This window comes from Vidua chalybeata, chromosome 7 (assembly GCF_026979565.1).
Source record: "Vidua chalybeata isolate OUT-0048 chromosome 7, bVidCha1 merged haplotype, whole genome shotgun sequence".
Lineage (NCBI taxonomy): Eukaryota > Metazoa > Chordata > Aves > Passeriformes > Viduidae > Vidua > Vidua chalybeata.
This window is the reverse complement of record NC_071536.1, coordinates 16,503,141-16,521,543: the sequence shown is the minus strand read 5'-3', so window position 1 is coordinate 16,521,543 and position 18,403 is coordinate 16,503,141. Positions and strand designations below refer to the sequence as shown.

General features: G+C 37.5%; 1 protein-coding gene across 1 annotated transcript in view; it reads right to left on the bottom strand.

Moving 5' to 3' along the window:
• PDE11A (phosphodiesterase 11A) overlaps positions 1-18,403 on the bottom strand; it is a 106,772-nt gene that overhangs the window by 35,346 nt on the left and 53,023 nt on the right. Inside the window, exons 9-10 of the mRNA XM_053947586.1 lie at positions 18,265-18,357; positions 15,602-15,652 (exon numbers count right to left, since the gene is read on the bottom strand). Of these exons, the coding sequence (XP_053803561.1) occupies positions 15,602-15,652; positions 18,265-18,357 (144 nt within the window). The remainder of the gene's footprint in view (positions 1-15,601; positions 15,653-18,264; positions 18,358-18,403) is intronic.

Below are 18,403 nucleotides of genomic sequence, written 5' to 3'. Positions count from 1 at the left end.
GCCTGTTGCAATTCAAGGTAGAACACTTGAAGCAGTTGCTCAACTAAAATTGTTTTTCCATTTGTCAAACAGTGGAGAAATAACAATATATTCCAAATCTATTACAAATTGAACAACAGGATATTAACAAAGCAAGTCAAAAACAATTTCTTCCCATGTCAGCCTGAAACTTTTAAATATTTATGAGGTTTTACATTCCTAAATTTAACAGGAGTGCCATAATCCAAAATAACTGCTGAATTAATAGCCAGGAGATAACATTTGTATAAAAGAACCATTTGCTTTACAACAGCAATAAAGGAAACAACAGAATTATGAGTGCAGAGCCTAATTTGAATAATGTTTAAAAAATGATATGTTGTAAGGCTGCAGCAGTATTCTGGCTGCACCTGGCATTGACTATCCTCAGCTTCTTAGGCTAGAAATGCAAAAGTCCAGGGTTTAGAGGAGAACATTCATTAAAACTTCATATTTTAAAATTCCAGAGATATTAAAAAATATTAGTCATGCAGAATACTAAAACATATCCCTCCCTGAAATTTTGCAGTGCTGCAGGAAAAATTTCAGTGGATTTCTTAAAATAAACAATAACAACACTCTCTTTCAGGAAAAAAAGAGAGGATGAAAGTACCATGACAGCAAAAGGAAGGGGCAGGCAATTAAAATTCAAGTTACAGTGAAATTATTTTTAAACCACCCCAGTGATTTAGAATCCCTTAAAAGGCTATGGATTTTTGAACCTTTTGAAGTTCAATTTTCCCTTTCTTAAAACAATTAAGAATGTTTTAGTCTGGAATCTTTTTACCCTGTGAATCAAGCAATTTCAATATCCTTTGTATCCTTGAGGAAAATTCACATGACTCTTCTGTGAGCTTATGGTAAGTTAAAGCCAGATGTGCCTCCTCTGGTCACATTTCCATATGTCCAGTACTAACCCAAAAATTTCTCTTGAAGGGGAATCAGGCTGAACACATGGAAGGCAACTGGTCTTGCCTAATAAAATACAAACTCAGCAGTTGCCAGACTAGGAAAATATCATCAGTTGTAGGTAGCTTGAAAAAAAAAAGATGTCATGCCTCCAAACAAGAGCATAAGGATAAGATCTCTGGTTACTCCATACTCAGGCATGCATGGACTAGGGTGGAATGAATACAGGAAGGAGGAAAAGCACCTTTATACTCAATTCAGATTGAAGACAAGATTCTTTTTTCCTCATTGCTCTTTGTTACCACATAAACTCTGTCACAGCCTGCTCATTACCTGTGAACAGGTGAGATACAAGGGACTGGTTGAGCCTTAGTTTCCATCGGCCATCACAAAAGGCCATATGTCATTAATGACCCTCTTACTACAAAACACGTGGAACATCAAAGTGGCTTTCACCACACAGTCACAATTCTGGCCACTATAAAAGACAGCCCATGGGAACAGAAAAATAACATTTTTGGTTCAGTATTAAAAAGCCTTTGGGCCTCTGTGGATGAATAAAGCCTAAGAAGGAAAATGCTTACTAAATGATTTTCCATTAACTCATCTAATAGCATATTCTTCACAATCTTCTGTATCCATAATTGATAATGTGATAAAATCAGATGTAAAGAAACCGGTGAGTTCTTCCCAAAGCATTCTTCCTTTGTAAAATGTGCACTACCATGGTAGCAGTCCAGCTAAACACAGAAAACACTGACATCCTACTTTGCCATGTCATCTTAAAATTTCTCTACCTCAGTTTTAGTACCTGTGTGGATAAGACATCAGTGCATATTATGCAAAGAAATTATTTTGAAACATACTGATAAGTATATTAGTATGGTTTTGTTTAAGAAAAAGGTACATTCTGCCATTTGATATACTCAGCTTCCTTCCTATGCAGTACCAGAACTATTCTGTAACAGCAACTTCCACTTACTGAATGTAGTCCACTTTTTGCATAGCCTTATTTACAGTGGCATGTGGAATGATCAGCAAGGCTTCCTCATCAAAAAATGCTGCCTGACTGATGGAGAGACGTAACAAGGAACTTGATTATTTAGCACATATAAAGATTTCTCATGAAATATATATTCCAATGTAGCAAAATAATGGCAAAATAATATGGTGTACATCTTAAATCCCAGGGGCACTGTTAGAGTCCAGAGTCCACATACTATTCGAATAACAGGTCAGGATCTGACCTCATGTACACTCTGGTTCAGACAACATGACACACACACAAGAAATAAAATTGCCTTTTCAAGTATCTCTTAATCTCAAATATCTCTCAGAAGATTAGGATCTGAAAAACCTTAAAGGATGATCATCAAAAGCTGAAGAAAAAGTATCGAGGTGAAGAATATTTAAATGTGATGCCTTCATTATCTCTCACATAATCTTCAATGATTCCATGAAGCCATCTTGAAGACATAATTTTCTGATGGCAAAGATTTTTATTTGTGAAAGGTTCTTTTCATATATAAAGGCCTCTAAAATACTTGCTTATATTTATAGCTGCAGGAAGGCATCTTTTAAAATATATCTTTATAGTCAGTTATTAACAGCAGTGGACAGATTTTGTACTTCGTCATAGCCATGGAAGACCAAAGCCTGTTATATTCCAGTATGACACATTTACTCTCTCTAAAAGAGAAAGAATCAAATGTTGCAGCTCCAGCATGTTTAATGCCCAGAGCAAACTGGCTTTTAAAGGCCTTCATCTGTTACTGGAGACTGTGGATAGCAACTCTTTGCCCTTCACAATGCTGCGTTAGAACCTCTTTTCAAACGACCAACTGAAGCAGAGGCAGGACAATGGCATTAAAAGGGAATTTTACAAAATTTGCAGTAAAGGGGAGTGGGTATGGAAATGACTGATGTGTATTTTCCTCTTGATTTTGATTCTAATAATTTTAAAAATATGATTCTCACAGAAGCATTGCTCTGCCTTCAATAGTGAAATCACCCAGAAACACAGCCTCGTTTAGTTTGGAAAGAGCTTTTGAGACCAACCAGTCATATGCCCCTGCCCCAAGGAAACCTCATGCTGTCATATAAACACACTTTGCAGCTGTCAGCTCTACCAGACTCCTTGGATGTTCCAGTCTCTGTGAATGTCTTATATCTGAACAGTTGTTGGATGAAAGGCATGGTGGAACAGGATTTGTGTATTTTATACCTCCTCAGATTAACCCTACAGATAAACACAGGGTTGCAGTTGTGAGATCAAAAGCCCAAACTCTGCCCCAAGTCTCACAGTAGGTGTCTGAGCCCTTTCCTGGAAAAGGTAATTCCTTGACTTAGTCAAAGTTTTACATCTGTAAACCAAGAATGATGCAGTACATGTATCTGACTTCAAAATCTGCAGCTGAAGCACGTATATGTATGTAGTGCAACTGCTCCACCTTCGAATGGCAAATTAACAGCTTAACATGTATTTTAGACATGAAACGCAGAACAAAGAAAGTTGCGTTTAGACTTGTTTCAAAAAGTTGTGTTTGACCATTTACCAAATACAGCTACTGCTTAGTATGATGCTGGTATTTCTTTTAATTAAAAGAGAAACTTCACAGCATTAAGAAAGCTATTTAGTCTGCTTCTATCAGAACAAGAAAAGTAGCCATTAAGCAAGATATCACTATCAAATATAGCATTTAGGATTTTTTTTTTATTATCATGCAGTGTGGACTTAGGACAAAAGTATGGTATTTACTTTCTGCTTTGGGGATAAAACGGTATGTGCCTGAGGAAAAGATTTGTCTTCTTACAATTTTCATTTTAAAAGAGCAAGGGAAGGTATGTCATTACAGTGTTACACATGCTATTTCCAAAGCTAGACCCAGAATTATAGCTAAAAAGCAGAAAGCATTTTGAATATTTCTAATCAGTCTATCAATCCTATCTGAATATACCGCTTTCTGAAATTGGGATCCATCAAAAAGAAAGAATACATTTCAGAGATAAAAATGACATATAAAATTTTGTTACTAACTGTACTAGGCACAAAAACCGTTATATTATGTTACTAAAAATCAATCCTTGATGCTAGAGTTGTTTCCTAGTACACAGAAACAAAATATATGGCAGCCTATAAAAGGAACAAGAAATTTTGATTTTAAAAGAACAGAGACATAAAATAAAAAAAATTAATGGTCTAGGCATCTATTATTCTTAAGGCCAAAGTCCATAACCACAGCAGCCTAGGACTGGAGTTTTACAGGGCATGCACATTGGACACAATGATCTCCCAAGGCGCACTGGGGAGTGTTCACGTCCTTTTGGCTGATGGTGATTAGGAAAGAACCAGTGTGTCACATACTGCAGGCTAGCAACTGTCGAGTTTTTATGACCATCAGCGCAGATGAGAAGTTTGTACAAAAGGGTCTATTCAGGCTCTGTTTCAGAATTTCAAACAAACACAAGCAGCAAACCTAGGGCAACTATTTCTCTATACTACAAAAGTGTCAGGCTGCCATTTCCCACAAAGCTTTACTTGGTTTTGGTGGCAAAAAGTCAGCTTTGTTACTCCCATGAAGAGCAGAATGGGTAATGTGGACTGGCCCTCCCGCTCACCCCTGTAAATTTAGGAGGGTGAGGGAAGTGGGATACAACGTAGCCTTTTCCTACCCAGAAAGTGGAGGAAAAGTTCTAGCTCCTTCCTTGAAGACTCAGAAAAGGAAAAACATGATAAAGTGTCGAAGGAGCAGGGACAGGTTTCTTCTCATGGTGGACATGACTTGAAGGCATGGGGGGGAACTCACACATTTGGTGAAAAGAGCCCAAACTGTGCCCTGCAACTCTCAGCTGGGCACACAGTGGAAGAGAGCATGTGAAAAAAATGCAGGGATTGCCAAGATCAGACACTGAAAAAAACCCCAAAAACAGAACCTCAGAAATCCCACCAGAGCCCCAACGTGCACTGGTATCACACTATTTTTGTGATCCCAGCACACTGCAGCAGCTCTCAGTGCACCAAAGCCAACATGCAGGTCCACCAGTCCCGTGTCACACCGGGGCCATGGTCGTGCTGCAGGGGCACAATGGCACTGGATGGGATTTCCTGGGAGCCACTGAAATTTTCTTTCTGAGCAGCTGTGACAAATCAGGCTGGCAGTGCAGTGACTGGTGGGGGAAGTTATGCAAATGTGTGAGTGGGTTACTGCTCCACTGGGGAGAAGGTCCTATTTCAGACCTGCTAGAGTGACAGCTATAGCAGAGTGGTGTCAGGTGGACAATAAACAATATTGACAACACCTTCAACCTTACAACGTACCTTTACAGGAATCCTACAGAGATAATTTCCATGATTCTCCTTAAAGTTTGTTTTTGTCTTTTTATCCTTACTTTTTGTCAAGTTCTGATTGCAGGTTTAAAAGAAATCCAGCCATCCTATCCCGAACCCATAAATCACTCCCTAGGAGTACTCAGGACTGCCCAAAAGAGCTTTCTTCCCAAACCAGAGGTTCATCTCACTACAGCTTCACAAGCCAAGGCTTATCCCATGTGAGGCTTCTGCAGGGCAGGCTGAACTGAGCCCAGCTCTTCTCCCCAGAGCAGAATCTACATCCTCCACTGGCCCCTTCATCCACAAAGCCCCCCAGCAGAGAAAGCCTAAGCACCTAGGTTCCTAAGCACCCTGCACTGCAGCACAGCCTCTGGTTCACACACAACTCACAGCCTCAGCACCACAAGCTTCTTGACAAAACCCAAAATGTGCAGATCCCATTCTTTCAACAAAAACAACAAATAATAGGCACTTAAATCTTATATTTATTTAGCTCCTTATTTACTACCCACATACTACTAGCTTTATAATTTTTCTCTAAACAAAGGTTGCTTTCATATATCACTACTTTGAGGTAACAAGCTGCAATACTGACATAAACACTTGTTTCTTGACATTCATGTTTTGAATACATGTATATATTATGCTGCTTATAACTTTTCTTTACCATTCCTCACAGCAACAGGTTTCCTTTGAGGAAGGTAGAGGTACCTCCAGTACAAGGAGGTACTGGAATCAGCTTAACAGTAGAGTTTATGAAGGCCATACATAGAAATGGATTTTTTTGTTATTTTTGGGGTGGGGTTTTTATGTGCCCCGAGCTTGTTGCATGCACAGAACACACACAGCTGTGTGGCAGCAGAGAAGGCAGCGGTAGGCGAGTTAGGCAGGCTGTTGTATGCACAGGCAGGTTATGATGGGGGTGTGTGTGTTATAGTCTATTTCTCATACATGGAAAATGTTTGCAGTTTAAATTTGAAAGACTAAACCCACAGAACTACTGACACCATTTCTCTTAGAGGCTGTTATTTACTCTGCCAGGGGTTTTGCCCAGACTAAACCAATAGTAGACACCACCCGGAGCAGCCAATGAAACAGTGCAATAAATAACCTATACAAGATTGCAATTACAAATATTTTTGTACATAATATAGTCTAGATAATGTTTTGTGTGGATGACCCAGTGTGCATCCAGGGAATTCTTTTCTTTCAAATAATCCCACAGCCTAAGTTAATACTGCATAGAAGCATGGTCACTTACACGCTCATGTGTGGAAACAGCCCTTTCAGCACAGCCTCATTCTCACCAGCTGATGGAGGAATGAAAAAAAAAAAATTGCAGGATATAACATGGCTGAACCTGTGAGGATATTTCTCTCCAGTCTCTCAGTGACATGTGCAAGGAAGACATGCTGCCTTGTGCTGGGAACGTATTCTACCACATGCACACACACAAACATTATGATGCTGTGAAATTGCACTTGCATTACATTTTTTCAGGATTTTACGGCTGAACAGAAATGCTGCTTGGCGACCAGCCTTAAAGTGGAGCAAGGATGGCACCCAGTGGCCAAACAGATTCATCTCAGAAAAACATCTCCCATTCTTCACTTTGGAGTTTTACTTTTAAAAAGGTTCTACCTCTAATATCAACTCGTTGGAAATGTCAAAAGCTTTTAGAGGACACTGCCGTCTTCCTTTGGGGAACATTTAACTTTCTCGCTGTAAAATATTAAAAAAAAAAAAAAAAGCCTGCAAAAATATTGCCAGTAATAATTTAAAATCAACACAAGCATGCATTTATGACAAACGACTGCTTGCAGCTGGAACACTGCATAAAGGTAGAAATAAACAAAGAAAAATATTTTTTCCATTTGTAGGGTATATGCTAAGGAAAAAAATAATTCCTGTTTTTAAATTCAGTACAATGAAGTTTTTAATTTTAAAATTAACATTGATAATAGGAATTATTTAATTTAAAAATTATCATTGATAGTATCAATGCCAACTAGAAAGTTTCTATCTAAATAAATTTTGGTGCCTGCTGGGGCTACAGAAGAAATCAAGGACAGATAAATAAGGAATAATTTAAAATGTGAAGTATTATGCCATTTTTATAGATTTCTTTGAAAATGTCTTTCTTCCATGAGATAAAATAAACACTACAATGGTCTTTCTGGAGCAGTTGGGAATGCAGGTCTCAGAAGAGTGAGCTGTCACATACAGGGCCAGCCCAAGGGATGTCTTATCAGCTGTGTGGGGAATAATTTGCTCCTCATTGGTGGCAAAAGAACCACGATAAAGTCACACTGAAGAACTCCAAAATTACCATCTTTCACTGAAGTACCTCAGATTTTTAAATTATGCTGGGCCACTTCCAGTGCATGAGTCTTTACTAGATAAATTTTTCTTCCTGTTTGAAAATCTTTCCAGATAGAAATTCCTAAGTCTGTCACTGACTGAAGTACACTACTTTATTATTTGACAACTGTTAATATTTTTTCCTTTTTTAATCATCCATCAGATACCCCTGTGGCTTGCATGGCAGTTTAAATGTATTCCGTGCCTTATCATTTTTGCATGGTTGCTGGCTAAGTAGTGTAGCAATGCTGAATTCTGTTTATTCCTTGATGTTTTCCTGACAAGGGATTCTTTTGGAGCATGATGACAGATCAGATTGAAGGACAGACAACAGGTCTGTTGGGTAATAAATCATCTTCACTTGGGAGCAATGTTGTGTTCCAACAATTGGTTTTCCTAACTTGTTTTTCTAAGCATTATCAAGACCTGGATCAATTGGGGTTTTGCATATGGAAACAGATGCAAGAAACACAAGATTTCCCATGGGAATAACAAAAATCCAGTATCTGAGAGCAGCATAGTAGCAGCGTGCTTTTTTTAGCATGGACAACTTAATCCTACGTGTTTTATTACTTCTCTGCTGAAAATGTCTGTTGTTTAAGTATCACTGTATTACTGCGTGTAATTACTAAGAAACTGAAAAACAGGCACTATTAAAGACAGTAAGTCAGTAACATTTTTCAACTATTTGGAATGTTTTTATTTTAGTACTGTAAATATTAGCGTATAGCAGAAATAATTAGGGTGATCTAGATCAATTGATATCTATTTCAGCTTTAGAGAAGAAGGCTTTTTAAAGCAACTACTACAAAGACTGTTTTGATGATGCACATATTTTAATTTTCTGTTATTTTAATTGATTAAAATTTATTACTTTTTAAGGTATTTAATGAGAAGGTTTAAGCGTTGGTCTAACTATGAAGTAGCTGATTTTGAAAATAGTAATTTATTATTTAAAATTTCTAGTTACTGTGTGTCTTTACTCTGCAGTTAGAATATAAATGCTGATTTTTCACTTTTTTGCACTTCTTTTTTAAATCATAGCCCTTATGATCCCTTCTTTTTAACCTATAGTGTAAATATATCCAAAGATTATTCTGCATAGCATAAACGTGCTGGAATAAATATATTTTGCTTTTGCATATTAAAAAAATTCCACAGAACTTCTTTATTGACTTCTGCAATGCCCTTGCCCTGAAGCAATCCAGACCAGAATCTATTCCTTGCTGAGAGAAGCCTATCCCTTTTAAAAATTCATTTAATGACTTGTGCTAAACTCATAAATTAACAGAAAAAGTTGTCTGGGCATGGGTATATGATTAAATTGTGGGCTTTATCTAGCTTCCAGGCCCCAGGCTTCTTTCTTAACTTGGCCGTAACTCTCCTAAATCATATACAGTTCTTCTTCAAGAGAAAGATTTATTTTAAAACAGGATTTACTTATCTCCTACACTAGAAAATAAACTAGTTTTGTACAGGCTTATCATATAAATGCAATACAGTTGCATCACACAAATTTGCTGCAGTCCTAAAGTAGAATTGTTGAAACCTTTCACAGGTGTTTTAATATTTCTGTGCCCTCTTTGCAGTTGGGAAACCAAACCATGAAGCAGGGCCCTGCCCTGCTCAGATGATTTGGCAACACAGGGACAAGGAACTTGCCCAGTTTGACTGCAAATATTCAGAGGGCAGATCTGTCCTCACAACCACTGCAGCCTCCCTTGAACCCCTCCAGAGCCAGCAGGCAGGGCTGGCTGCACCCAAGAGGGCAGCTCAGTGCTTGAGCCTCACCAGGCTAAAGTACTCCTTGTGAACCTTCCCTCCACAACATCCTGGAAAGTTCATATTCCATTTGACCTGGAGAGAAGGTAGTATTTTACTCTGGGAACTCCTGTGTTTTCACCTGAAATAATAAATATGGCCATTTTAGAAATTTTACAAGAGGAATCCCCTCAGTGACCTTTTGCAGCAGTTTAATCTCGTCTTGATTACCAATGAAGCCAATAAACTCAAATGCTGAAATTGTAATAAAACTGAATGTTTAAGTTTCTCAAACCAAATTCAGAATTCCCACTAGCTTTTTCAATTACTATTCCTTGCATTAGGGTAGGCACTGTAGTATGGTACCAGTCTAGCAGGACAGCTCCAGAAGTAAGTCCTGAAAGGTGCCAGTCATGTCTCTGACATGCAGAATTCATCCGACTATCTTTATTTCTGATAAAAGCACCTCATGAAAGAAAATAGGCAAAAACCCTCAGGGAATATTATTTGAACTGAAAAATCATACCCCCCTGGAGTACTCCTTTCTGCTTTGGTGAGCTGCATGTTGGAGTTCCCTGACCCAGAGAACACCAGTCTCAATTTGCCTTTTCCTGCTGCCAATTCCTCATTTTAACTCTAACTCTACCTACGCTGATAGGTCATGTAGTTTAACTACAAGTGTGCTGAAGAGAGATTTTTAATCAGATTCAAATCTCCACCCTAATTTCATTTGGATGTCTTTAAATCCAGACATTTTATGAGAAAAAACTATCAAGAATCTTTCTCTACTCCACTTCTCCATGCCATTCTCTGTTCACTGAAATTGGAAAAAAATTGAACAACAAAGAACTTGTCTGAAGTCAGATGACAGCCTCACATTTCAGAAACTAGTATAAACACTCAGTATTTTATTTTATCATTGTTTATAATTTTCAGTGTATGCAATGTGTTCTTGACTTCTTGTTTCCATGACAACTGAAGACATGGGCACATGTCAAAGCAAACAAAATAATGCAATACAAAGAAGACCTTGGTTTGATGAACTATGAAACTCTTAACACGGTGCTTTAGTTCTTGTCTTACGTGGGCAGTGGATGTGGAAAAGCAGAGAAATAAACTGTGTTTTACATCTTGTGATCATGTACCTTTCTCAAAAGAGAAAAAGGAAACACAATTCAATATTAACACTTAAGCCCTGGTTACCCACAAATTTTTTCTTTAGTTTTTTTGCTATGGTTGCCATTCTCAGTGGAAACTGAGCAGCTGGAATAGATAGCACTAGGGAAAAGCTCAGTGCCAGCCTGCACCCTGCAGTGAGAGCCAAAGGGAAGTGAGTGTGAGCAGCCTTGGAGGCCAATCTGGAAAATCCTGCAGCGTGTGAAGAGCTTTGTGTTTCCCCCCACACGTGCTGGGCCCACGGCTCACAATGCTGACGCTGCAGTGGGATGGCGTGTTGTGAGTTTTGGGAAACACAGGCTCCCAAACTGATGGACACTGCAGTGCCACAGAAAAGCAGCAATGCATAACCCCCCATACTCTATGGCAACATTTCACACACGGTCCAAAACAAAGGCCAGATTGCCTTTCTGAAGTTTAATTACTGAGGAAGACTATGAAGTAATTATTATAAACTACTAAAAACTCATTTAATTACAAGCTTATAAGAGTAATTAAAGTAGCTCTAAATTGAAAGATGACATCACAGCAGAGAATAACATAGCCAAGGAATGCTTTCCCTATTGTTTCAAATATTTAAGATAAAACCAGTACGAAAATTTCATTTGTTCTCATTGTGCTGCCCACTGTTATATATTTAGGGGTGCATAAGGCATGAATAACAAATGTTAAATCATACATAACTCACTCCAAGAATCAAATTCACATAGATCCATGATCTTTCATGGATTCAACCATTTACATTGTCATATACAGTAGCAGTCTTAAAAGTTGTTTCTTTTTTTTTTGGTTCAACTCTTTTCATCATTCTGTAGTTAAAGGCGTGCTTTTAAGAAAGACACAAAAGCCTCCCTGTGTGGAGGTAGATCTTAAATAGCCACACCTTAGTCTAAAAAACTGAGAAATGCAGAAATTGTTATTCATGCTACATTTTGAATTGAAGATTCTGTAAAGCAGGTGATACATTATTTTCCATTGTGTATCTCTCCTGTGTGCTGTTTGACCTAAAAAAGGGAATCTCTCCCAGGGCTATAAATAATGCATCACAGTCATTAAATATTGATCTGGCTTATGCCATTGACAGCTGTGCAATTAGGCTTGCTTCTTAAAAATAGCTTCTTGTACATTTCCCATAATAGGACAGCGTTTACATATTCTCTTTGGAAACTACATTGGTGAAATTTAAAGGTGATGTGTGTTTGTGGGGCTGCTTGCTAAGTCACAGGATTTGTTCATTATGTCTCATAAATCAGTAATTCTTGCTATAAATGTCCTGTCCTGAACACAATTCTGCGTTCTTTACTCGTGTATCTATATTTGTCTAACACATAACTATATTTAAGCTTGCAGGACCTGAATTTCAGTAAGAACAAACCTGGCACAGGTTTGCTATAGGATGCTATAGGATAGTTTCAATCTCAGATTAATCAGGTCTCAAGTGCCTTATCTATTCCAATGACACAAATGTTTATAGCTCTAGTATGCAACAGAAATGACAGAATAGTCTTTTAAGTCTAAAATACAAGGGAGAACTAAGTTGCCACAGCTTTTAAAATCATAGCTATTTCTAACTTCTTGAAAATAAAATTAATATTGATATGGATATGATTCAACGGTGCATTGCTTTAGCTTATCCTGCCAAAATTCAGTTTGAATTTAGCATAGTTATGTAGATGAAAGAGAGGAGAAGTACAGTAATAAATCAGGCTGAAGACTTCAGACATTCTCAGAAAAATCTGCACTCAAGGTGATGTTTTTTTGTTTTACTTGCAAATGCCCATGAAAAGTAAAGTTTGGTTTTTCTTCCTGTACCTGGAAGAATGGCATCAGAAATCTACCTATCGCAGTAATGTGGCACATATTATGCAGTTTGTGTGAATTTAACAGTATATTTAATTTAAATCTTTTTTTTAAGCCATCATAATCTGAACCTGAAAATTAAAAAAAAAAAATCTAAAAATATTTAGTATCCAATTGTATGACATGGTCCATTTTCATACACTCATGCTTTATTGTTCCATACTGTGAGCTTCCCTCTGTATTTTTCCAGCTCCACCACTAATAGTGCTTTGCATTTTTCCCCAGATAAACATCTGGAGAAAGGTTTAATATCTTAAGGGTTTCTTATTAAGGTGGGGTTTTCTTCATTAATTCTTAGATGGGATTACAAGAAACAGAAATAAATGTTATTTATTTTACAGAACCTGGTCACAGTGATTATGCTTAATTATTAAAAAGATGGGTATATTTCTGAATTTATGTGTTTGTGAATTCATCCAATAACAGTAAAAAATTACTGATGAAATTTCAAGTAAAAAAATCAACTTTAGCTCCTCTTGCTGGGCTTTCTATAATGCAATAAAATAATTAATTGGTAAAAGCCAGTGGAAAAAGAAACTTTAACTACACTTGCAATTTTTTACTTTTTATCATAATATTCTCGAGATCCTGAGCAAATAAAAATTAATGGAAAAACATTTTATGAAAACTATAAAAAATGAGATTACAAAGAGGGGAAAAAAATCTTGTACTACAAGAGTATGTAATTGTTTCCAACATCCTGGGGTTCAGTTACAGTATGTTTGGGATAATATGTTGAGAAGTTGTCAACTCAAATGTATTGTCACTCCAAAGGCATTAATTACTTCTGGGTGTTGTGTCAGTCAGGAGCCAATAGTGATCTCCTGGCATCACTCTCATTTAGATGTTTCTGTCGTGTGAGTGTCTCTGCTCTGACTGAACCAGGACATCGGGTCAATCGTAACAGACATTTGCTCTGACATCTGCCAATAAATCACCACCGAGAGAGGGGACACATTTAGCCCCAAACACTCCCAGAGGGAGGGATGGTTTATTAGCCAGTCAAGTCTAGAAGATGATCCTAATATAACAAAGGGTTTATACAAAATATAATGCTATAACAAACAGGGAAAAGAGCAGCGATTTCGGGGTAGGATGCCTTAGGAGACCTCAGCAGGGAGGCCAGCTGTAAGCATGGAGATGGGAGCAATTTCATCCCACAGATGGATAGCCCTCTCTGGGATGAGCTCTGTGTCACAGGCCCACAAGACATGCTGGTTGTCTCTGGGGTTTTGTTCTTTTGTTTTGTTTACATCCAGTGGTACAAAAGCATAAACAAAAACTACTTCAGAGTAATTTTGTCAGGAATTGAAAGTGAGACAACTAGATATAGACATAGAAAAAGGACGATTTTTCTAAAAAAATAGCCTAACTTTAGGCATAGCTTGGTTATGTTCCTTATTTTCTCACCTATGTTCTTTATAAGATGTGTATTTTGGAATTATATCTTTTGGAGTTATTAATGAATAAATGCTTTTCATTTCCTTTTACCTTATTATTAGCCATTAAATGGATAGTTGCATGCCTTCAAGGTAAATGGATAACAAAAAGACATTTCTTAATTGGAGACTGGTCTATCTATTAATGAAGTCACCTGGGAAAACAAGTAGAATAGCTTCTCATCACATGAGCATCTGAGTCCAAAGAGTAACATAGCAGGCTGTTATTTCAACTACAGAGGCTATGAAGGAGAGTTGTCTTTCAATGGCTGGCAGCAATCAAGTATGGCCCTCTTGTACATACAAAGATACTGGTGGAATCCTGAGAGTCATAGAAACTATATTACGGATGTGTATTCTAGGGTAAATGGAAATACAAAAGTAAAAGAGAAAATTGATGGTCCTTTACCCCTTTCTTTCCTCTTTCTCAACAGTGTTCAGTTATTTTTGCCAAACACTGAATACAACTTACTGCACACACAAAAGTACTTCCTGTAGTGTTGGATGATCTTCAAGCATGCTGATTCCAGCAATACTTCAGTAATCTCATCTTCTTCATACACAAGTGTGGTAATCGTACCAGTAACTACAGTGAAGGGAGAATATTACACCCTTATCACCAGGTATTGATACAGATACCAGGCACAGCCATCATCTGGGCAATAATCTACAAACTCATTAACTAGCAAGAGCTGCCCTTCCTCAGCCCAGATCACTCAGCAGGATCAGCTCTATGCCAGCCATGTGTTCCCCCTTTCACCGCAGGCATCCCTGTGGTGCAGAAAGCAGGTTGCAGCCTGACAGCCAAGTGTCAAAATAACCACCCAACAGCTATTTTTCAGCTAGACAGACGTCAGAGCTGCAGAGCAGGGAGTGCCAGCAATGTGGGGCCACAACAATCCAGATCTCCTTCCCAGACCTCACTACAGTCTCTGATGCACTGTGTGTCCAGGAGACCAGCAGTGATACCCACCATGGGAGCCTCCCAAACAGCTTTGAGGAGCTCTCTACCAGCATTGCCTGCTCATAGCCAAGGGAAGCATCATCAAATTTCCCAAGAACCTCTTCAAGCAGGGAAAGACAAACAGTCTATCACAAAAGCAGCACTGGAGTGCTGGCAGTGATGAAAGATCAAGGGCACTGTTTCACCCACTTTCTAGCCCATGGTAAGGCAGGATTCAGTGAGAACAGGTAATTATTGGTCCCTACCAATGCTACACTCAGAACACATCACTTTCACATTCTGCCAAGGGCGCTTACAGGAGTTAGAAGATCCCTCACCTTCTCATCCAGCCTTCTGAGCCTATACACAATCTGGATAGTGAATGCTCCACTTTTTTAGTAAACACAGGGCAGCTTCCTGTATAACTTTACAAGCTATAAGCATGTAAAGTTTTGAGTTATTTTCTTTTTCTCTAGACTCTCTCTCATCTCCTGTGTGGTATGACTTCCCTGTGATGGTTCCTGATGAAGGAGGCCACCAAACCCACACTGACATGCAGTTCCAGTGGCTGTTGCTGGGACAATGGGACTTTGCTGCTGTGCACCCACCGCTGCAGCTGTTTATCCTCTGAAAGAAATGATCCACCTTCCATGCTTAACAGCCTTACATGTAATATATCCATTGTAAAGAATTTTTAATTCAGATTTTCTGCTTATGATGTAAAACTTCTCTCAGATAATTGAGACAAATATTAATTTACAGTTATAGTTCCAGAAATTAGTACATTAAAACCTTAAATCTTACCTTGAATTTATCAACTTCTGCCTTCGAACATGTTGCATGATAAGACAACACCTGCCCCAGAACAAAACATAAAAACCATTTTTGTACACTTGTCAAGGAGCAATATCAGGGCTCTGTACTGCAGTCTAATCAGTTATGTTTAAAGCAAATTTTATTAGCATTTGTGTGATAATTCTGTTCTGATTGACAGCATGTAATAGCTAATTACAGGTTATCAGGCATACATTTGGCAGTTATACTGCAGGGAATTTTATAGGGAATAATGAACAGTAAGTAATTTAATATTATAAGGATTCCTACATTGTTCTTCTGAAGTTCTACAATCAAAAGAGAAATAATTTAATATAAAATAACAGTAGATTTATGGACTTTTAATAATGCCTTTTGCTATACTGAAAAGCTTTAATGCCTATACTATTGGCACATGGCTGCATTCAAATATCAGCACCTCTGTGTTGTGTCTGACATTCTCTTCAATACCATTCTGCAGAGAGCAGCATCAAATAAAATGTGCAAAGTACTGCACACATGCTCTTATTACCTCTTAGTATGCATCCATTAATATGTAGTACATTGAATCTTTGTGGGTTGATACTAACACTGAGCAAGCACTGCAGAAGGTGCAAGAGCCATCCTGTGTTCTGGACCCACCATGGTCTGGCTCTGCATGGGACGAGCTGTGCTGGTCCATGAGGGAGCTCCCAGAGCCACAGCACTCCCAGCTGGGACAGGTCCTTCCCCCCACTGCAACACCTGACCTGCTGATGTGCTAAAGCTTTGATACAGGCTTCTCACTTTGAAATAATTTTCATCCATGGATGTCTCTGTTATTCATACAAACACCTAAACTGTGTCTCACAGGGCTTTGATTTGCAACACCTTGTGGCAGTAAGTCCCGACATATCAGTTTTAGAGATGCCACTTTTTACAGAAACAGGAATCCATTCCTGCACTATACAAGAATAAATAAAACACATCAACTCATTGGTTCTGTACCCCATTTTACTTTGTATGATTATACATCATGTCCTTTCTCAAATAGTATCTTTTTTTCTGTCTGACCATACTGCAACTTCTCTCAGAAACTGGTAAGATTAGTCAAATTATATCTTATGCTATGACAGATTACACATAACAGCAAAATTCTTCTTGATTTGTATTCATTATATCCTTCTAGATTTTAACAGTCTTCCTTAGTATTTATTATTCTAATCTTTAAATAATTTGCAAATGTTGTGTCTTTAGTATAAAAAAAGTATTTAGCCTGGCTTTGAATCATGGCAAACTTTCCTGATAATTTATTTATGTTTTGCTCTTCTATTTAGTAGTCAATCTTATCAGAACACTATATGAAAACCTGTATCAGTATATATGGATAAGAATCTCATTATGATATATAACAAGTTCATTTATTTTACATCTGATATCAATGTAATTTTCAAGTGCCATTCATTGCCATTATAGCTAAATACACTAATGAAGTATTCTATTAGTGAAAATCCACAGTCCTTCATCTCATACCATTCTAGTGTTCAGTACTTTTCTCCTGCATCTTCCATCACTTTATGCAAATATTATCAAGAGCTGTTGCCCATTTATAGAAAGAATTACTCTTACTTGAAGATTAATGGCTATTTATCAAATCTATACTCTATATGTAAGCTATATGGTTATTAGTATTTTTTAGATCAAAGAAAGAAGTTGCATTTTAAACCAAAAAAATTAATTTTCTTTTATTTCAGTGGCAAATAAACTTCTATGTGAAGTTTCATCCCTATGTATCTGTGTGTGCATCTAGCACTGCTTGCTTTTCTTGCCAGGAGGAGCACTCATTCTTAGGTGTCATATTGCACAAATACCTGGGACATATGAAGACTTATTCATGACTATGACATGTAAAGTATAAGGATCTTGCACGAGGCCTGAAAAGGTAAGTTTTTAACTTTTCCTCCTACGTGGGTAGATATATACAAATAAAGAAAGCCACTTCTGCTTAGGATTTCTGACACCAACGGTCTTACTGACTTTGGAAAGCTTTAATAGGTCTGTGTGCAGCACAGGGTGCAACCCCACTATGCAGATTAACCCTAAAGCAAAGGAAGAAAAAGCTTCTTTATAGTAATTCAGTTGGGTTTGATTTTTCTTTTAATAGAAACAATGTCATATCTCATTCAGGCCAATGTTATTTTTGTGGATCTTATTGTAATGGTTAGTACTGGAGAAAATCAAAGGAATTACACAGGTAAAAGGTACACACATCAGGGATAATTAGATTATTTTCTTCTCTTATCATATGTGAAATTTAAAACCATACCAATATCTTAGTGATGTTACCCTTTCCTCAGAGTAATGTTTTAAGATTAATCAGTCTTGCATAATGCTTTTTTCGAAAGATCTGAAATTTCATTCAAACTGCTCTTAATTATTCTTGTAGTAGGAATAATGTGAATTTGTAAAGCTATCCTCAAAACTCCAGGCTTTTTTCTCACCAAGATTATTTTTAATATTATAATGTTTAAAATCTCCAGCTATATAGACCACAGTGCTATATTGTTGAATTTGGTTACCGAAGTTTAAATAATCATTGTTTTTAAAAATATAGTGGGCTTCTTTACATGTAACAGTTAGGAGCAAGAAAGGGTTTCACAAAGATGTACACATACGTCAAGAGCCACAGACTGTTTTGCCCAGGATTTCTTCACTTGGTCATACATAATTGTGTTGTTGATACCCAGGCCACAAAAAATAACAAAAGCCTAAAATTTAAAAAGAGACAAAAGAGAGTCAGTTATGAATCAGTTA